Genomic DNA, 17,526 nt, shown 5'->3' on the forward strand with positions numbered 1-17,526 from the left:
ACATTAAGAGTCAGTCTGGTTGTAGTGCATTTTTCTCACCACAGTTCTCATGCAGATCAAAAGATAAGATTTATTTGTCATGTGTTATACATAGTACAATGTACAGTGAAATGTATTTTTGTACCAGGAGCCAGTAACAATTCCACGCAAAAGTATAAAAGATAAAGATAAATATGTATTTGCGCATATAATATAGAAAGGTTGCGATAGATAGAGTAGCTAATCATTTGGAACCGACACGTTGTGCCTCGTCTGTCAAGTGTTGGTTCTTAAACAGTTGGAAGTCACTGTGTTTTTGTCAAGCAGGAGGAAACAGGTATGTGTTGGGGACTAGTTTCAGCAGCGGATGGTTACTGCTGCTGTTAGCCGCAGGGCTGCAGTGGCTGCTGGTGGTCTATGGGGTAATAGTAGAACGGGACCTCAGGAGGGCAGGGGTGTCCAGGTGAGCCGTTCCATCCTGGGCCAGAGCTGGCACCGCTGTGGTGATCACAGCCCACAGTTAGGTTGTGGGACAGGGGGATCTTTACTTGAAACCACACCTGTCTGCCCTGAGGAGGAGAGACCGAAGACCAGATGTGAAACAGCTGCTGCCACAGGTAAGATGCCATGTTTCATTAGTGCTGCTATAAAAATATATATATTATAGAAGTATAAATAGCAATTTGAAGATACATACAGTATTGTTCAAAATAATAGCAGTACAATGTGACTAACCAGAATAATCCAGGTTTTTTGTATATCTTTTATTGCTACATGGCAAACAAGTTAGCAGTAGGTGCAGTAGATTCTCAGAAAACAAACAAGACCCAGGATTCATGATATGCACGCACTTAAGGCTGTGTAACTGGGCAATTAGTTGAAAGGGGTGTGTACTGCTATTATTTTGAACAATACTGTATATGATAGAAGTGTAAATAGAAATTTGAAGATATATATAAGATAAAAGTGACTACAGGGGTGTACTTAAAGAATCGGTTTCTTAAATTTGTTGTGAGTTTGAAGTTGTGAGTGTTTTGTGACCAGCAAAACTAACCGTATATGAAATTCAGTCACAGGCCAAAGTGAGAGTCTCTACTGCAGAGTCATGAGAAGTATTAATGCAGCACCAACTCTCAGCTGAGTCTGAAACCTAGACTGAACAATGAACCGGAGCAGGGGTCAAAGTCTCAGAGATGTCAGCTGTGGTCTGATTGCCTTCGGATGGTGTGGGTTAGAGTTCATAAAAGGGTTTGTGGATTTTAGAGATTGTTCAGGGAGGTGTTCCCACGCTCAGCCTCTGCGACTGGGACTGACTGATTGTTTTGGAGAAAAGTCTTAGATTAAAACTGTTGGCTGCTGGAACAATCAGCACAGGGGCCGACGTGAACACAGATATTAATACAGGATACTGGTATTTGCACTTTATCAGCAGTACAGAGTCTTGAATGTGGGCCCAGCTTCAACAAACTGGACGTGTTTGGTCTAGTTGAACTTCTTAGCTAACACGTGGTCACTAATCCATCACAGACCCATCTGGGCTGTGAAGTGACAGTTCAACCATGTGGCGTTCAAGTAACGTCAGCATTACCACGATTATCTAACCCTCAACAACCAAGTCAGAGTCAGACTAACTTTCCTGAAACCTTTGCTGCTGTTTGTACCTGAGCCAGGTCCAGAGAAAGTTCATGGATCCTTTACTACATTAAAAACAGAAATACCAGTTACTAGTAAAACCCTCCATCCAAAATGGTACTTAAGTATTATTTGCAAAATGTACCTAAGGTATTGTAAAAATCATGCAGAATGGCCTCTGCCATGTTCCAACAGCTCAGTACCAATTCAATTCAATTCAATTCAATTCAATTCAATTCAATTCAATTCAATTCAATTCAATTCAATTCAACCCAACCATGATTGGGTTTTGTATTATTATATATCATGATTTTATTTCAGGGTAGAGTTCAGTTAAATTATATAATCACTTCTTGAATTTGTTTTCTATAAGAAATTTGTAGTGTTTGTAAAACTGCAAAGTAGTTAGCAGATGGATGTATTGCAGTACAAACTGCAGAGCAGGAGTATAAAGTACCATCAAATGTAAAAACATAACATTTTAATTAGGTACTTGAATTTTACGGTGCTGTCCTACCTCTTACCTAAATCTGAAGTACAAGTACTTCTACTACACAGTAAAACACAGAGAGGGACCAGTTTCACTGCACAGTGAGTACTTTTACTGTAATTACTGTGAGTACATTTTGCTGATATTACTTGACACTTTCACTTGATTAGGATTTGAACGCAGGGTTTCTACTTGTAGCGGAGTGTTTTCACAGAGAGGTACCAATAGTTGTACTGCAGTAAAATGAGTCATGTGATGTTACAATTGCCTTTTCTGCTGCAGCAGCACGAAGACAGCGAGGATGACCAGTGGCAGCAGGATCAAATTAAGCCACAAGCCTGTGTTTTCCACCATGCTGCTGTTAAAGAACAGATGTCATACAACAGTTTTCCCATCAACAGGCTGAGTGGGAGCTGGAAGGCCAAGTTTCAGGCCTGTGAAGGCTTCCTGTACCTCAGGTGTCCAGGTAACAGCGTCATTAACAGCACAATTTGGATGAAATTCCTGCAGCATGAAGGCTGCCCAAAGATGACCTCATCTCAGAGGAAACACAGCAGCATCTCACCTGGTCATCCGTCACACACTGGATCTCATGTTTGTCCCCAAGATGTGGAGCCAGGACTCTGTGGACCTCCACAACCTAAACACACACACACACACACACACACACACACACACACACACAGACACTTTGAGTATTTTTTCACTCTCTAGAACTGCATTCTTTCAACTGCGCAACATTGCCAAAATTAGGAACATCCTGTCTGAAAATGATGCAGAAAAACTAGTCCATGCATTTGTTACCTCAAGGTTAGATTACTGTAACTCATTACTATCTGGATGTCCCAATATCTCCATAAAAAGCCTCCAATTAATCCAGAATGCCACAGCCAGAGTCCTGACAGGAACTAGCAAGAGAGATCATATTTCTCCTATATTGGCTTCTCTTCATTGGCTCCCTGTAAAATATAGAATAGAATTTAAAGTCCTTCTTCTCACATACAAATCCCTTCATAATCAAGCTCCTTCATACCTTAAAGACCTCATAGTACCATATTATCCCAATAGACCACTTCGCTCTCAGAGTGCAGGTCTACTTGTGGTTCCCAGAGTTTCCAAAAGCAGAATGGGAGGCAGAGCCTTTAGTTATCAAGATCCTCTCCTGTGGAACCAGCTCCCAGCCTGGGTTCAGGAGGCAGACACTCTCTGTACTTTTAAGGCTAGACTTAAAACCTTCCTCTTTGACAAAGCATATAGTTAGGGCTGGCTTCAGGTAACCCTGAACCATCCCTTAGTTATGCTGCTATAGGCCTAGACTGCCCGAGGACCATCGGTGCACTGAGCTCCACTACCCTAACCCCGCCCCCCCCCTTCCCTCCCCTCCCTCTCTTCCTCTCCTCCCCCCTCACATGTATATTCCACCATTGAATGTCACTAACCTTGTGTTCTCTCTCTCCCCTAGTTTGTGCTCTCTCTCTCTCTCTCTCTCTCTCTGTACCTTCTGCAGGTGTCCCTGGTCTTGGAGCTGTATATCGCTGATGTGCAGTTACTGGTCCCACCAACCTGCAGTGTCTATTTGTTGTTTATTGTTGCTGTTCTTTTCTCTCTGCTCTATCCACTCACCCCAACCGGTCGAGGCAGATGGCCGCCCAAACTGAGCCCGGTTCTGCTGGAGGTTTTTTCTTCCGTTAAAGGGAGTTTTTTCCTCTCCACTGTCGCCAAGTGCTTGCTCATAAGGGAATTGTTGGGATTTTAGTTTTAGTTTTTGTAAAGTGCCTTGAGATGATTTGTATTGTGATTTGGCGCTATACAAATAAAATTGAATTGAATTGAATTGAATAGAACTTTACCAAAGTTAAATTCAGAAACAAAAACAGACTCTGGCTGCAGCTTCAGCTGAACCAACCCGGATCCCCCAGGCTCAGTTTAATGTTGCTAGCTACGCTTACACCTGGAGGAAAATCACTGCAGCAGATTTTAGCTACAGACTGTCTGTGTTATTACCTTGTACAGTCGCTCACAGGACGGAGTGATGCCAGCATCCTCCAACAGTCTGCAACACATACACACACACACACACACACACACACAGTCGTATATTTCCATGCACGGTTTGATTCACTAAACTGATTCTGGTTTATACGTCTCAGGATTGAACAGAAACAACCAGAGTGGATCTGAAGGTTGAACACAGCTGTCCTGATGTGGTAACTCTGTTCCCATGGTACTGTGTCATTCAAAGGCTTAGGGTCCACAGAGATGTCTTAAGTATCAGAAAGGGAGTTCAGTCCTGGTTTTAGGGCTCAGGTTTAGCAGGATTAGGTTTATGGTGGAGTGCTTCAGGTGTGTGTGTGTGTGTGTGTGTGTGTGTGTGTGTGTGTGTGTGAGATTAACCTGCGGATATTAAACTGTCCTCGCAGTTTGAGGCAGATCTGGAAGTATCTCAGCGGAGAGTTCATCCCTTCCACACACGCTGCACACGCTCCGTGTTTGTGCCACTCGTCCAACCTGAAGCACCAAACCAACACAGTGACGTCACAGGTGCAGAAATAATGTTTACTGTGGATTCAGGGTTCAGGGTTTATGACATAGTGACAGGGTGAAGGTTTATGCTCAGAGCTTCAGGTCAGTACTCTGCAGATGCTGCATTCACAGCTTTGATCGAGTGTGATGGAGGTGAGAGGTTCTGCAGGAAGACCAGGACAAACGGCACAGATCCAGGACTTAGCGTCCATGGAACCCAAAGCTGCACCTGCACCAACTCTTAACACTGATTTTTATAAATTTGCGAGAACATGTTCATGTAATAGATTGTTGAGCAAAATGGAAATTTTCAGCTCCAGATGTGCAAACAGTGAAGGGTCTGAATACTTGAAGCTGCTGTTTATCATGACCGTCCTGCAGTCCACATGGAAGCCCCTGATATGTTTCTGAGCATTAATATGACATGACATGAAGACGTGTCTGTATGATCTTAGAGATCAGAGGCCAAAATGTCAGCGTGAACATGATGAAGATGTGTCCATGCTGGTTCTTAACAGCCTCCAATAGATCTGTGATCAGCTCATGTGTTTCTGATACCAGAAGTGAAAGCTGGATCTGGTCTTCACCAAAGATGGCCAGTGTTCAGTCAGCTCTGCCTCCATCTCCTGCAGGAGAAACAACATCAGCCAATCAGCTGTCAGCCTCAGGTGCCAGTGCCTTCATCAGTCATTCCACCAGCATCAGTTCTCTGATGCTGGGCACCTCACCTGGACGTCAGAGCGGAACATCGGCCAGCAGCTGCAGCAGCTCAGCACCCGCAGAGGCCTGTGCATGTACACACACACACGCACACACAGAGGATGTGATGTACTGCAGGTAACAGCACAGGGAACAGACTCAACTGCTCATCAGTGGATGTGACCTGGATGTGGCTATTTATGTAAAAACAGTGATGCTATTTCTGAGTTTTCCTCTCACATTCAACACATCTGGACAATGTTCTCAAACCTCTGTTTTCTTTTGCACTCCCTGCATTTCCACCACGTTGGTTTTTAAATGTTATTTAGGTCTTAAATTGAACTTGGTTATATCTGTGTGACCCTGACAGGACTCAAGGCAGTTTATTAAAAAGAAAACTATGTTTTTACCAAAGTTAATTTCAGAAACAAAAACAGACTCTGGGTGCAGCTTTCAGCTGATCCGACATGGACCCCCTAGGCTCAGTTTAATGCTGTCAGCTACGCTTACACCTGGACTCACGGACACACGAGACACACTAACTCCTTCACTTCCTCAGCGGGCTTTGGCTCATGAAGAGACGGTCTTTGTTCATAGTGTTTTTTCTGAAAAACAACTGTTCAATCTTTCAGAAAAAGGCGAGTTTGCAGAGCTGCTAATGTGTTCCTCATGTTCTTCATCACAGTTTATCTCATGGAGCAGAACAGAAGGACGAAGGAATTACAGCAAACCACAGTAGAGCAAAGAAAAAGCCTTCACTTGTTTGTTGTCATCAGTTCTCATCTTAAGCCATTTTATTGGCTCTGGTTTCCTGAATAATAACATCAACTTGAAGTCAGGACATGTCTTCGACTTTAAGACGAGTTCCTGGATGATCCTAAGTCTGAGCTGCAGGAGCAGCAGAATAAATCTGTTTCAATACACAATGACTGAACATCTTTGCTGTGCACAGGTCTGGAAACATGTTAGAGGTGACACTGCTCTGGACAAATAGCATCATGTTTACATGGAGGAGCAGTATTTTGTAGCTTTAACAAGAAGATCAGTGTGAAAAAGGAACTGCAGGTGATTCAAACAGCTGAGATATTTACCAGAGACCATGGATCGTCCAGGTGTTGATGCTCTGAGGGATCACACACTCGGTGTCTTTGTTCAAAGACTGAGAGACAGATGGAGACAGATGGTCAGAAAACTGGACATATGGAAAGTACTTCAAATTAGAAGTATATAAGGTAGTTAACATAAGCTACCCAGCGGTATATAAAGTACTTCAAATTAGAAGTATATAAGGTAGTTAACATCAGCTACCCAGCGGTATATAAAGTACTTCAAATTAGAAGTATATAAGGTAGTTAACATAAGCTACCCAGCGGTATATAAAGTACTTCAAATTAGAAGTATATAAGGTAGTTAACATCAGCTACCCAGCAGTATATAAAGTACTTCAAATTAGAAGTATATAAGGTAGTTAACATCAGCTACCCAGCGGTATATAAAGTACTTCAAATTAGAAGTATATAAGGTAGTTAACGTAAGCTACCCAGCGGTATATAAAGTACTTCAAATTAGAAGTATATAAGGTAGTTAACGTCAGCTACCCAGCAGTATATAAAGTACTTCAAATTAGAAGTATATAAGGTAGTTAACATCAGCTACCCAGCAGTATATAAAGTACTTCAAATTAGAAGTATATAAGGTAGTTAACATAAGCTACCCAGCGGTATATAAAGTACTTCAAATTAGAAGTATATAAGGTAGTTAACATCAGCTACCCAGCAGTATATGAAGTACTTCAAATTAGAAGTATATAAGGTAGTTAACATAAGCTACCCAGCGGTATATAAAGTACTTCAAATTAGAAGTATATAAGGTAGTTAACGTCAGCTACCCAGCGGTATATAAAGTACTTCAAATTAGAAGTATATAAGGTAGTTAACATCAGCTACCCAGCAGTAGATAAAGTATTTCAAATTAGAAGTATATAAGGTAGTTAACGTCAGCTACCCAGCAGTATATAAAGTACTTCAAATTAAAAGTATATAAGGTAGTCAACGTGAGCTACCCAGCAGTATATAAAGTACTTCAAATTAGAAGTATATAAGGCAGTCAACGTCAGCTACCCAGCAGTATATAAAGTACTTCAAATTAGAAGTATATAAGGCAGTTAACGTCAGCTACCCAGCAGTATGGAAAGTACTTCAAATTAGAAGTATATAAGGTAGTTGCTATTAGCTACCCAGCAGTAGATAAAGTACTTCAAATTAGAAGTATATAAGGCAGTTAACGTCAGCTACCCAGCGGTATATAAAGTACTTCAAATTAGAAGTATATAAGGCAGTTAACGTCAGCTACCCAGCGGTATATAAAGTACTTCAAATTAGAAGTATATAAGGCAGTTAACGTCAGCTACCCAGCAGTATATAAAGTACTTCAAATTAAAAGTATATAAGGTAGTTAACGTCAGCTACCCAGCAGTATATAAAGTACTTCAAATTAAAAGTATATAAGGTAGTCAACGTCAGCTACCCAGCAGTATATAAAGTACTTCAAATTAGAAGTATATAAGATAAATTTGAATGCTCTTCATTTGTTTTCTCCTCTCCTTCCTCTTTTCCTTTCTGCCTAAATCTAAACGCAGTTTGATTTTTCTTGCCTTCTGATAAACAGCCCCAGTTTTTCGCTTGGCCTCAGACTCAGTTACTTAACTGGAAATTCACAGGAATCACTGGAGTGTAAACCCAGAAAACCATCTGCTTGTCATTAGCAGCAAAAACAAGTCTGTCTTCCTCCTCAGTGCTGGATCACTCTGGCCCATCGGGTTAAGCACAGTTCAGCTCAGAAAACTGGGTCTGTGTCCTCACGTCCTCATGCTCTTCACTACTTCCTTCCTTATCTTTTGCTCATTTCCTTCTTTGCCTCCTTCATTCCTTTTTCCTTACTAACTTCCCTCCTTTTTAATCACCTCCTTGTTTCCTTCACTAGTTAATGATTCATTTCCTCACCTCCTTACTTTCATGTCCTACCTCCTTTCCTTAACCACCACACCCTCCTTAACTTCCCAACATCCTTCATTCCTGCCTCCTTCTTTCCTCCCCCTTGTTTTCTTCCTTGGAGGACACATGATAGGACACTAGCAGGAGGAGAGACACTGAACACACCCCTGCTCTCTCACCACTACCTTTTCCCCACAGTGCTCAACTAATCAATAATTCTCTGATCCCTGTTAATGATCAGTAGTCATGATGATGATGATGATGATGAAGCTCACCTGACAGAACCCTCCAGGCCACTGCAAGGTGAACAAGAGACATTTCCAGGAGCATAAAGGCTTTTTGTCGAGCACCTCAGAGCCTTGGTGGCCATATTTGTAGTCCTCCCAGTGGCCTTGGTGTGCGGCTGTGATGCCGGACAGCTGCAGCAGGAGCAGACCGAGCAGCAACATTTCCACAGCCTCACTGATCAGAGATCAATCAATCAATAAAACAGGCAGTGGGCAGAAAAGGAAGGAGACTAGGATGGGAAATAAAGGAAAGGGGGAAGTAGTGAAGGAGACAAGGTGGTAAGGAGGGAAGAAACTGAAGATGTAAGGAAGGAAAGGATGTGTAACAATGGAAGGGCGATGATCATTTCCATGATCACAGCTGATACTTTAACTACATGATGGTTGGAATATGTGTGTACTTTTACTACTAAAACTATACCAGGCTGTAATACCTCTGTGTACTTCAAGTTAAAAACAAGATGTTACCTTTAATGAAGTATTTTTACACTGTTATAGTGGTACTTATATTTCAGTAAAAACAATCATCACAGCCTGCCAGTGTTTTAGTAGAATTATTTCATAACATACATAATAATAGTACCTGTAACAATAACATTAGGCTAAAATATAGGGTATATTGCTAGATATTGTTATATACTGTACACACACACACACATATATATATAATATATATATATATCTTATAATTCCTTATGAAGCATGTTTACCATGTAAGAAATCAAACTCTTTTATATGTAAAACTTTAATAAAAACCTAAATAAAGCTAATTTCTTCTGAGTCAGGACAAGAAAGAAGTATTTTTAGTTCTTCACCAAAATGACATGAAGAGTTATTGACTGTGTTGGAGGAAAGATGTGAGGAACTTACCAGAGCTGATGCTGCACTGAGCTGTACCTCAAACCTCCCTCTGCCTCTGTTCAGAAAAAACGAGAAATGAAACTCAGATTTCATGTTTTCACTGAATCTTTTCACTTATTTTCACTTATTTTCACTGAATGTTTTCACTGAATGTTTTCACTGAATGTTTTCACTTATTTTCACTGAATGTTTTCACTGAATGTTTTCACTTATTTTCACTGAATGTTTTCACTGAATGTTTTCACTTATTTTCACTGAATGTTTTCACTGAATGTTTTCACTTATTTTCACTGAATGTTTTCACTGAATGTTTTCACTTATTTTCACTGAATGTTTTTACTGAACGTTTCTGTGTTCATGCTTTCAGCTTTTTGGGACGTGCTCTTCACTTCCATCCATGTTGCCCTGGACCAGAATAAATGAACTGGAGCAGATTCACAGATCTACAGTACAGCATAGATCTGGATTTACTAGAACTGTCAGTGCCTTAAACATTTAACTTGTTCACCTTAAACGCTCAGAAATTTTGGAGTGTCTGAAACTCTGATAGTGGTACTTTTACTTAAGTAAAGAATCAGAGTACTTCTTCCATTTCTTCAAACACGCTCCTACCTAAACACCCACTAATTAATCCGCTTATGAAAATAGTCCCCTACAAAGCACAGTTTCCCCCTGTTTGATTAAAAACTACAGTCAGGAATTTACCTTATTAAAATATGAAAGAATATTATTACATTATCCTGAGATAACAAAGCTTTTTTTCTCGTGATAATGTGATCATTTACTCCGTTATAACAAAAACTTCAGTAATCTGAAGATAATGATCTGTTATCTCAAGAAATCTTTTGTTTTCCTGAGATAACAGCATGCGGGTGTTGAAACTCTGCATCCAGAATGGTACAGAAGGACAGAAGTACTGATATAAAAATATACTCAACACAAGTATTTGTGCAACAAACTGAGCCATGTGTTGTGTTATTGTAAGTTATAGTGTCATTAGTGATGCATTCTGCTTCTACTCTGAAAAAACTGGAATGAAACATACAATGTAGTAGAGTAGAAGTAAAGTAACAGAACATGAATATTCAAGTAAAATATCTTGAACTTGACCCTAAGGAGAGTATTTGGGTAAATGTACTTATCTACTTTCTGGTACTGCTGTTGAGGGTGAAGCCACTTTGGCCTCTGACTATATTTAGCAAAGACAGGTCTATATTTCAGGATGTGGATCAGGTTTGCGTAGGAGTAGACCAGAGACCAGAGTGGGATGTTTTCATGTGTAAAACATTACAACCTGTGATTTCAACAGACTGCAGTCGTCCTGTCCTTGCAGTAGCTCTTTATTAAACACCTGAGGCAGGAATGGAAGTAAATGTAAAACAGTGCAGCCGCAGCTGCCCATAAAACACAGTCTGACATGAGTCCTGGGTCAGCGCTGCGTCTGGTTTCTGCAGATTGCCGCGTGCAGACAGTTTGGCCTCTGCAGCTGATCGTAGTTTGGCAGAGGTTCAATAATACTGATACTGCGTGTGTGTGTCTGTATGTGTTTGTTTGCGCACATGCCCTTGTGAGGGTGAAACGAGGCAGAGCAGCTGAACACAGACACCACCACAGACATGAATCAGCTACTGGTAACTACCGCTCTTATTTTTCTGTCTTTGCCTTCACGTCTTCCTCTGTGTTTGTTTGTTTATGGAGCTTCAGGTCAAAGGGCAGCTCAGACCAGCTGGAGGATTTGTGTCAGAGCGAACTGAAGTCACGCTTGACTTTTGCACTGCGTCTGACAGAAATGTGACACTTTCAGTTTGTGCGGAGCTGGATTTTATTGTAGTGGTTGCTGAGCGTCAGTGTGGCGTTTACAGACATGATATACATAAACTGGCCTGCCGCAGGATCACACGCTCTCTGTCTGCCTGGTTTCACTCTAACTCGCAGTCGTACCTGAGGCCTAGTGTTAGGCAGGTGGTGCAGCTCAGCACGTACACAATGACACACACACTTGGCTTACTGCAGCTGTGAGGACACACACTGACATTATGCATCCCTAGACCCTCATCCTGACCTTAACCCGGTTCTAACCTGAACCCTGAAACCAGGTCTGAGCCCTCAAACAGCCATTTGAAGGTGTGAGGACCAGACAACGCGTCCTTACTTAAATCTCATTTAAACACACGCACACACAGCAACAGGTTGAACCTGCAGCACAGAAACACACTGCAGCGGACAACCCTGAACCTTTTACTCCACTATTCATCTGCACTTACTCTGCGGATCAGTAACAACTGAAACAGTGCTCACATGTTATCTCTCCATTAATAACAGTTTAGTTAAATATTCTCCATAACGTTACCTCCTCACAGGTGGAGGGGCAGACAAGCTTGCTCTGTTTTTGAGAGAGAAGGCTACAGGTTCTTCGTACAGCAAAGACTCAGATATTCAGCATTAAAGCCAAAAAGAGGAATGTGTGACACGTAGAAGTAACAGGACAGAAAACTGGTTTTCTGCATGTTAGGAAACAAAATATCTTGGCCATCTTCTCACTAACAATATGAAATAAAGTTTTAGTATTAGTATTTAGTATTATTATTATTATTATTATTTCCAAATAGTTATTAACTGTAATGGGTGTATTACTGAACAACATGTCCGATTGTGGCTGTTCAGCCTTGACGTGACACACAGACTCATGTCACTGACTCCACAGTGGAAATAACAGCAGCCCTTCACTTCTCTGTGTCCTGATTGGTCCGTGTGTCAGGGTGAGAGTCTGTGATTGGCTGTTGGTGGTGGCAGTGTGCAGCTGTGACCTTGGCAGACGGTTAAAAAGTCATATAGCTTTCTTAAAGAGACAGAACCTCAGTATGTGTAGCAGATACACAATGTCATTTTGTTGCAATCACTTTGCATGATATTGATTTTCCACGTCTTGTTGTAGTTGTGTCATTTCATTGATATTACAGTACGAAATATGAGTGAACTGAGGCCTCCTGCCATTTCAGTCACATCAGTGATGTGTGTCTAGCTCCTGTCTGAAAACTGCTGGGGTCGAACAGGAACCCATGCTCCTCGAGGGCCACTGTCAGTCAGAAGCTGGAAGGCACCATCTTAGGTGAGTAGGGAAAGACAAAGTGAACTGGTACCTTCCAGCTTCTGATTGGCTGAACGCACCTGATCCAGGTAACCAGCAGTGGGCGGGGACAGTTGGAACTCAAGCAGGAAATCACAAAATCTTCAAACTGAACTGACCCAACCTGTTTCCTACAAACACCATCACTAAACTCAGCTCTCAGTTACACTGATGGATCTCTGGCTGGATTATGTTTAACCACTAATTTTACAAACTGCAGCAGAGTCTCCCTGGAGAAGGCCGGACTGGATCAGGGGTGTACAGTCCAGGTCGTTGTGGTTAAATGTAAGCAGAGTTTCGTTTCTCTGACCTGAACCCAGACCAGTGGATCAGAGGATTATTACAGCAGCTCATTAAAGTCTGTGGAAGCTACAGGGACACCTCTGATGTCGAAATGTTCATCTTCTATTTGTGGTTCTGAAGGAAATTCCTGAAACTATGTGATAAACCACAGTGAAACTTGGATCCCACGTTCCTGTTATGTGTAAGAAACTTCAGTGATCTTCAGACTTTTGACTTAGCACAAGTTACAGGTGAACAGTGCTGCTAACATGGCCGCAGACTGGTTAGGCCACAGCTTTAAGTCAACAGCAGATGTTTGAGCTTGTTTCCACATCTGTACAGCTGTGGAGTATTTTAAAATGCTGTAATTACTCTGATAATGTTAAAGTAATGGTGCACACACACCATAACAGTCTGCAGAGTGTGTTATTCCTGCAGATGAACCAAGAGTGTACAGTTCGGACTCACTGCAGGTTTGTGGGGTTCGATGTCAGGCTGAGCGGGTGAAAACGTCTGGTGGGACGAGAAAAAAGGAACAGAGAAAGAAGGTCACACTAAAATTAAAGTGATAAGATGAGAAAATAACAAACATCCAATGATGTTTTCATTTCCCATAAACTGCAGCACCCAGAGAGTGACACCTGCTCCTGTCTGCCTAGACAGCTCCCAGCAGCCTCCTCGCTGCAGAAAACAGAACAGTCACTTTCTCTTCCCCTTTTGCTGCCCAGTGTTCGACTGAAAAAGCATCTCAGAGCCAAAACCACAGAAAAAGAAAATGCAGGTGTTGGTCATGTGACATGATAAATAAATGTGTGTTAAAAGTTTCATTTCATCCTGAAATACAAGACACAAATAGTTAAGAAGTACAATTTTTACACTATTATTCAAATACATTATACATGAAATAGGTTTTAATGCTTTAGCCAAACTGCACTAAAAAGAAGTGAAACATCCATCATCAAGTCGTGAGGATAAAGCTGCTTGTTGTCAAATTAGCAGAGTGGAAAGTTCATTATACTGAATTTATGAAACATGAAGGGTGGCTTGACTTTACATCAACCAGGGAGCAGGAAAAAAATCCTGATGTTACTATGATTTAGTTTTAAAAAAACAAAAATGATGAGACCAAAAACCATATGAAACTGAATCTGCATGTTTTTATCATTTCCATAAAAACCTTCCTGCTTAATAAACTCTGCCACAAAAACATCTTCAGTGAGAAACTGCAAAACAAGTGGAAGCTTGTGTCAAACATTATAAAAACATTAAACTTCAGTTTTCATGTCCCTGATCCATTTGCAGAAATCACAAAAGAACGGTGGACATTTCACATTATAATCTCTAAAATGCTGACGAACTTAACAAAGAATCCAGAAAATGTAAATTAATGCCAGTTCTCTGTCATTTTGTTGTGTGAAAATTGGAGGTTGGTTAAAGGATGAGATGCATCAGTTGGTGCTGTAACGAGACAGACTCCTGACTGAACACACGCCATCTCTTTTCCTGCAGCTACACTTCAGTTTTCCAACAGAATCTAATCTCAGTTTCCTGCTGTTTCTAGAAAGTTCCAGTTCTGGCCCACCGGGCCTTCAGTAGCTCTGCCAGACAGCTGAAGAACAAAGTCCCTGAGGCCCAGAAGCTCTTCCAGGTAACACAACAGTAAACTGACCCATGTCCAGTAATAATCTACAAACCATGAACTTTCATTTTAATGGAGTACAGTTTAAAGGTACTTGTACTTCCTGGACCTGGGCTTGACGAACTGAATGCTGCTATCAGTGACCAACAGTACCAAAAAACATTTAGAATGTAATTTATTTCTCCCTCCAAAATCTCCAGTCTTGTTCTGTTCCACTGTACCAAAATGGCAGCTGCACAGAATAAATGACACAATGTCACACACATAATGTGTCTCACACACATTTTAATCACGTGGCTTCTGCTGTTACAGGCGGACAACGGGTTGCCAGTCCACATCAAAGGAGGGACTGCTGATGTGCTGCTGTACCGGGCGACCATGACGCTGACCATTGCAGGTAATGTGTAGAGACTTTTCAAGAAACCTGCACTGAAAGTAAAATCCCGTCTGCCTTTGGTTCTGCTCACTGAGGTTTAACTGGGTCAGAACAATTATTCAGCTTCATTGGGGCAATCACCTTCATTGAGTTACAGAGACTTTACAGAGAATGACATCACTTCATAGCCATTGGGTTTGTTTCTTTACAAAGTGACAATATAAACACAGAGGTCACAGGGTCAGAGCAGACACATCAGGACTTTCTCTCTGAAAACATGCTGCTGCAGCTGAAAACCAGTACTTTATAAACTGTATATAACTTCATTTGCAGCAGAGCATCATATTCTACAAGATCTCACATGTTTGAAGTTTTCACTATACAGGAAGGGGATGGAAAACTGTCACTGGAAAAGTAACTGCAGCTGTCAGACACATGGAGTGCAGTAAAAGCACAACATCTGTCTCTGGACACATGGAGTGTAGTAAAAGTACAACATCTGTCTCTGGACACATGGAGGGCAGTAAAAGTACAATATCTGTTTCTGGACACATGGAGTGTAGTAAAAGCACAACATCTGTCTCTGGACACATGGAGTGTAGTAAAAGTACAACATCTGTCTCTGGACACATGGAGTGCAGTAAAAGTACAACATCTGTCTCTGGACACATGGAGGGCAGTAAAAGTACAATATCTGTCTCTGGACACATGGAGTGTAGTAAAAGTACAACATCTGTCTCTGGACACATGGAGTGCAGTAAAAGTACAACATCTGTCTCTGGACACATGGAGGGCAGTAAAAGTACAATATCTGTTTCTGGACACATGGGGTGCAGTAAAAGTACAACATTTACTCTGGACACATGGAGTCTAGTAAAAGTACAATATCTGTCTCTGGACACACGCAGTGTAGTAAAAGTACAATGTCTGTCTGTGTATTATAGTGGAATAGAAGTAGAAAGCTGAACATGCGAATATTCCAGTACCTCATATTTATACTTTTAGAGTACTTGAGTGAATACACTTGTGCACATGCATTTTACTTGAAGTGTGGATAATATTGAATATCTTTATGGCTCAGTTTAGAAAATGTTCAGACCAAACGTGTTGTCACTGTGTAAACACAGCAGTGACGTTGGTCTAAACCAGGGCTGGACAACCTGTGGTCCTCCAGAGCCACTGTCCTGTTTGTTTTCCACCTGTTGATTACCTGGATCAGGTGTGCTCAGCCAATCAGAAGCTGGAAGAGCAGGTACAGTTTGGCCCTGGGGGACCAATATAAGTCACCCCTGGTTTAGAGGCCTAGTGTGTTTAAATCAGATCATCCCACAGAGAAGGTCTGAAGGATGTGACCTTCTGTCTTTGAGTCACTGTTGGACAACCTGGCCTGTGAACTGGTTTTTGTAATATCTTTGTTCTGTGTGTCTGTTCTTCAGGAACCTGCTACTCTCTGTACTGGCTGCTTGTTGCCTCCATGCCTCAGAAAAAAGCCTAGACACAGTCCCGGGCTCCGTCTATCACATGGAGAACAACTCTCGGTTTCTTCTAACACTGATGTTTGTTGTGTACAGTTCTGTTTGATTTTATTGCCATCTGTCCTTACTGAACATGTTAAACTGTAAAAACATTTTTATTTTTGTCTGTGACTTCACACAATTTTAACAAATTCACAACCATGCAAATTAATTATCTTTACAACTTATGTGTTTTTCCAGTAGGTCCAGGATGAGTTTAGTAACGATGGCTGTAAAATAAAGTTACCTGTGTAAAAGGTATTCAAAAGTCAGTTTCTCTAAGTAAACGTGTTACGTTTTAAAGGGGAAAAGATGTTTAGGCTACAAAACAAATTCAAACAAAAATTTACAGCATTTTACACAACGTTTCTATTTAAAGGGGACATGAGATGCAAAACCAACTTTTTCAAATGTTTTTCACGTGTATTTGGCTCCTTCCTGTGCAATCACTAGTCCACCCACTGTTGTTCCTCTAGGCCGACAATAAGAACCTGATGGTAAGAACGGATCGTTTCAGATTTTGCCCACCTGTTGCATCACAGGTGGCCTTATTAACATGGGCAGTTCAGTAGTAATTTGGAGGTAAATGTTTTCTGAAGGGGCAACATGGTGGATTAGTGGTTAGCACTGCTGCCTCACAAGCAAGAAGGTTCCTGGTTTGAAAGCCATCAGGGCCTTTCTGTGTGGAGTCTGCATGTTCTCCCTGTGCTTGTGTGGGTTTTCTCCAGGTACTCTGGTTTCCTCCCACAGTCCAAAAACATGTATGTCAGGTTGATTGGTGACTCTAAATTGCCCATAGGAGTGAGTGTGAGTGTGTGAGGTTGTGTGTCTCTATGTGGCCCTGTGATGGACTGGGGACCTGTCCAGGGTGGACCCCTGCCTTTCACCCAAAGAGGGCTGGGATAGGCTCCAGCAGATCCCTGTGACCCTGGTTAGGAATAAGTGGGTATAGATGATGGATGGATGTTTTCTGTAACTTCCAACAACTTCTGACCATGGACCTGAAAAGACGACGACATTGTTCTTACGTGCAGTTCGTTCAGATGCAGTGGCAGAGACCTCCCTTATTTAATCTGATGTTTCGCCTTATTATGTTCTTCCAAATACACAACTGTCCTTGTTCT

The 17,526-nt window shown here is 41.5% G+C and overlaps 2 protein-coding genes across 2 annotated transcripts; one reads left to right on the plus strand and one right to left on the minus strand.

Annotated features, from left to right (window-relative positions):
- Nucleotides 1-50: 50 nt before the first annotated feature.
- rnaset2l (ribonuclease T2, like) lies at nt 51-9,606 on the minus strand. The gene is made up of 9 exons (XM_026312443.1): nt 9,474-9,606; nt 8,592-8,778; nt 6,415-6,482; nt 5,353-5,410; nt 5,183-5,250; nt 4,496-4,609; nt 4,106-4,154; nt 2,667-2,741; nt 51-548 (listed from the first exon to the last, which is right to left on the minus strand). Exons 2-9 carry the CDS (start codon nt 8,763-8,765, stop codon nt 363-365), a joined length of 792 nt encoding a protein of 263 aa, XP_026168228.1. The 5' UTR covers nt 8,766-8,778; nt 9,474-9,606; the 3' UTR covers nt 51-362.
- Nucleotides 9,607-10,942: 1,336 nt separating this feature from the next.
- cox7a1 (cytochrome c oxidase subunit 7A1) lies at nt 10,943-16,670 on the plus strand. The gene is made up of 4 exons (XM_026299226.1): nt 10,943-11,095; nt 14,435-14,521; nt 14,825-14,909; nt 16,325-16,670. Exons 1-4 carry the CDS (start codon nt 11,081-11,083, stop codon nt 16,381-16,383), a joined length of 246 nt encoding a protein of 81 aa, XP_026155011.1. The 5' UTR covers nt 10,943-11,080; the 3' UTR covers nt 16,384-16,670.
- Nucleotides 16,671-17,526: the final 856 nt, after the last annotated feature.

The sequence above is a fragment of the Mastacembelus armatus genome, chromosome 13 (genome assembly GCF_900324485.2).
Source record: "Mastacembelus armatus chromosome 13, fMasArm1.2, whole genome shotgun sequence".
NCBI lineage: Eukaryota > Metazoa > Chordata > Actinopteri > Synbranchiformes > Mastacembelidae > Mastacembelus > Mastacembelus armatus.

What these genes read in the sequence shown, in the direction of transcription:
- rnaset2l (XM_026312443.1), bottom strand. Translation starts at nt 8,765, where the DNA reads ATGTTGCTGCTCGGTCTGCTCCTGCTGCAGCTGTCCGGCATCACAGCC. An exon ending in AGATCCAGCTTTCACTTCTG is followed by an intron (nt 4,610 to 5,182) that starts GTATCAGAAACA and finishes TTGGTGCTTCAG; the next exon opens with GTTGGACGAGTGGCACAAAC. An exon ending in GGACAGTTTAATATCCGCAG is followed by an intron (nt 4,155 to 4,495) that starts GTTAATCTCACA and finishes TATGTGTTGCAG; the next exon opens with ACTGTTGGAGGATGCTGGCA.
- cox7a1 (XM_026299226.1), top strand. An exon ending in AGGCCCAGAAGCTCTTCCAG is followed by an intron (nt 14,522 to 14,824) that starts GTAACACAACAG and finishes CTGCTGTTACAG; the next exon opens with GCGGACAACGGGTTGCCAGT. An exon ending in CATGACGCTGACCATTGCAG is followed by an intron (nt 14,910 to 16,324) that starts GTAATGTGTAGA and finishes TCTGTTCTTCAG; the next exon opens with GAACCTGCTACTCTCTGTAC.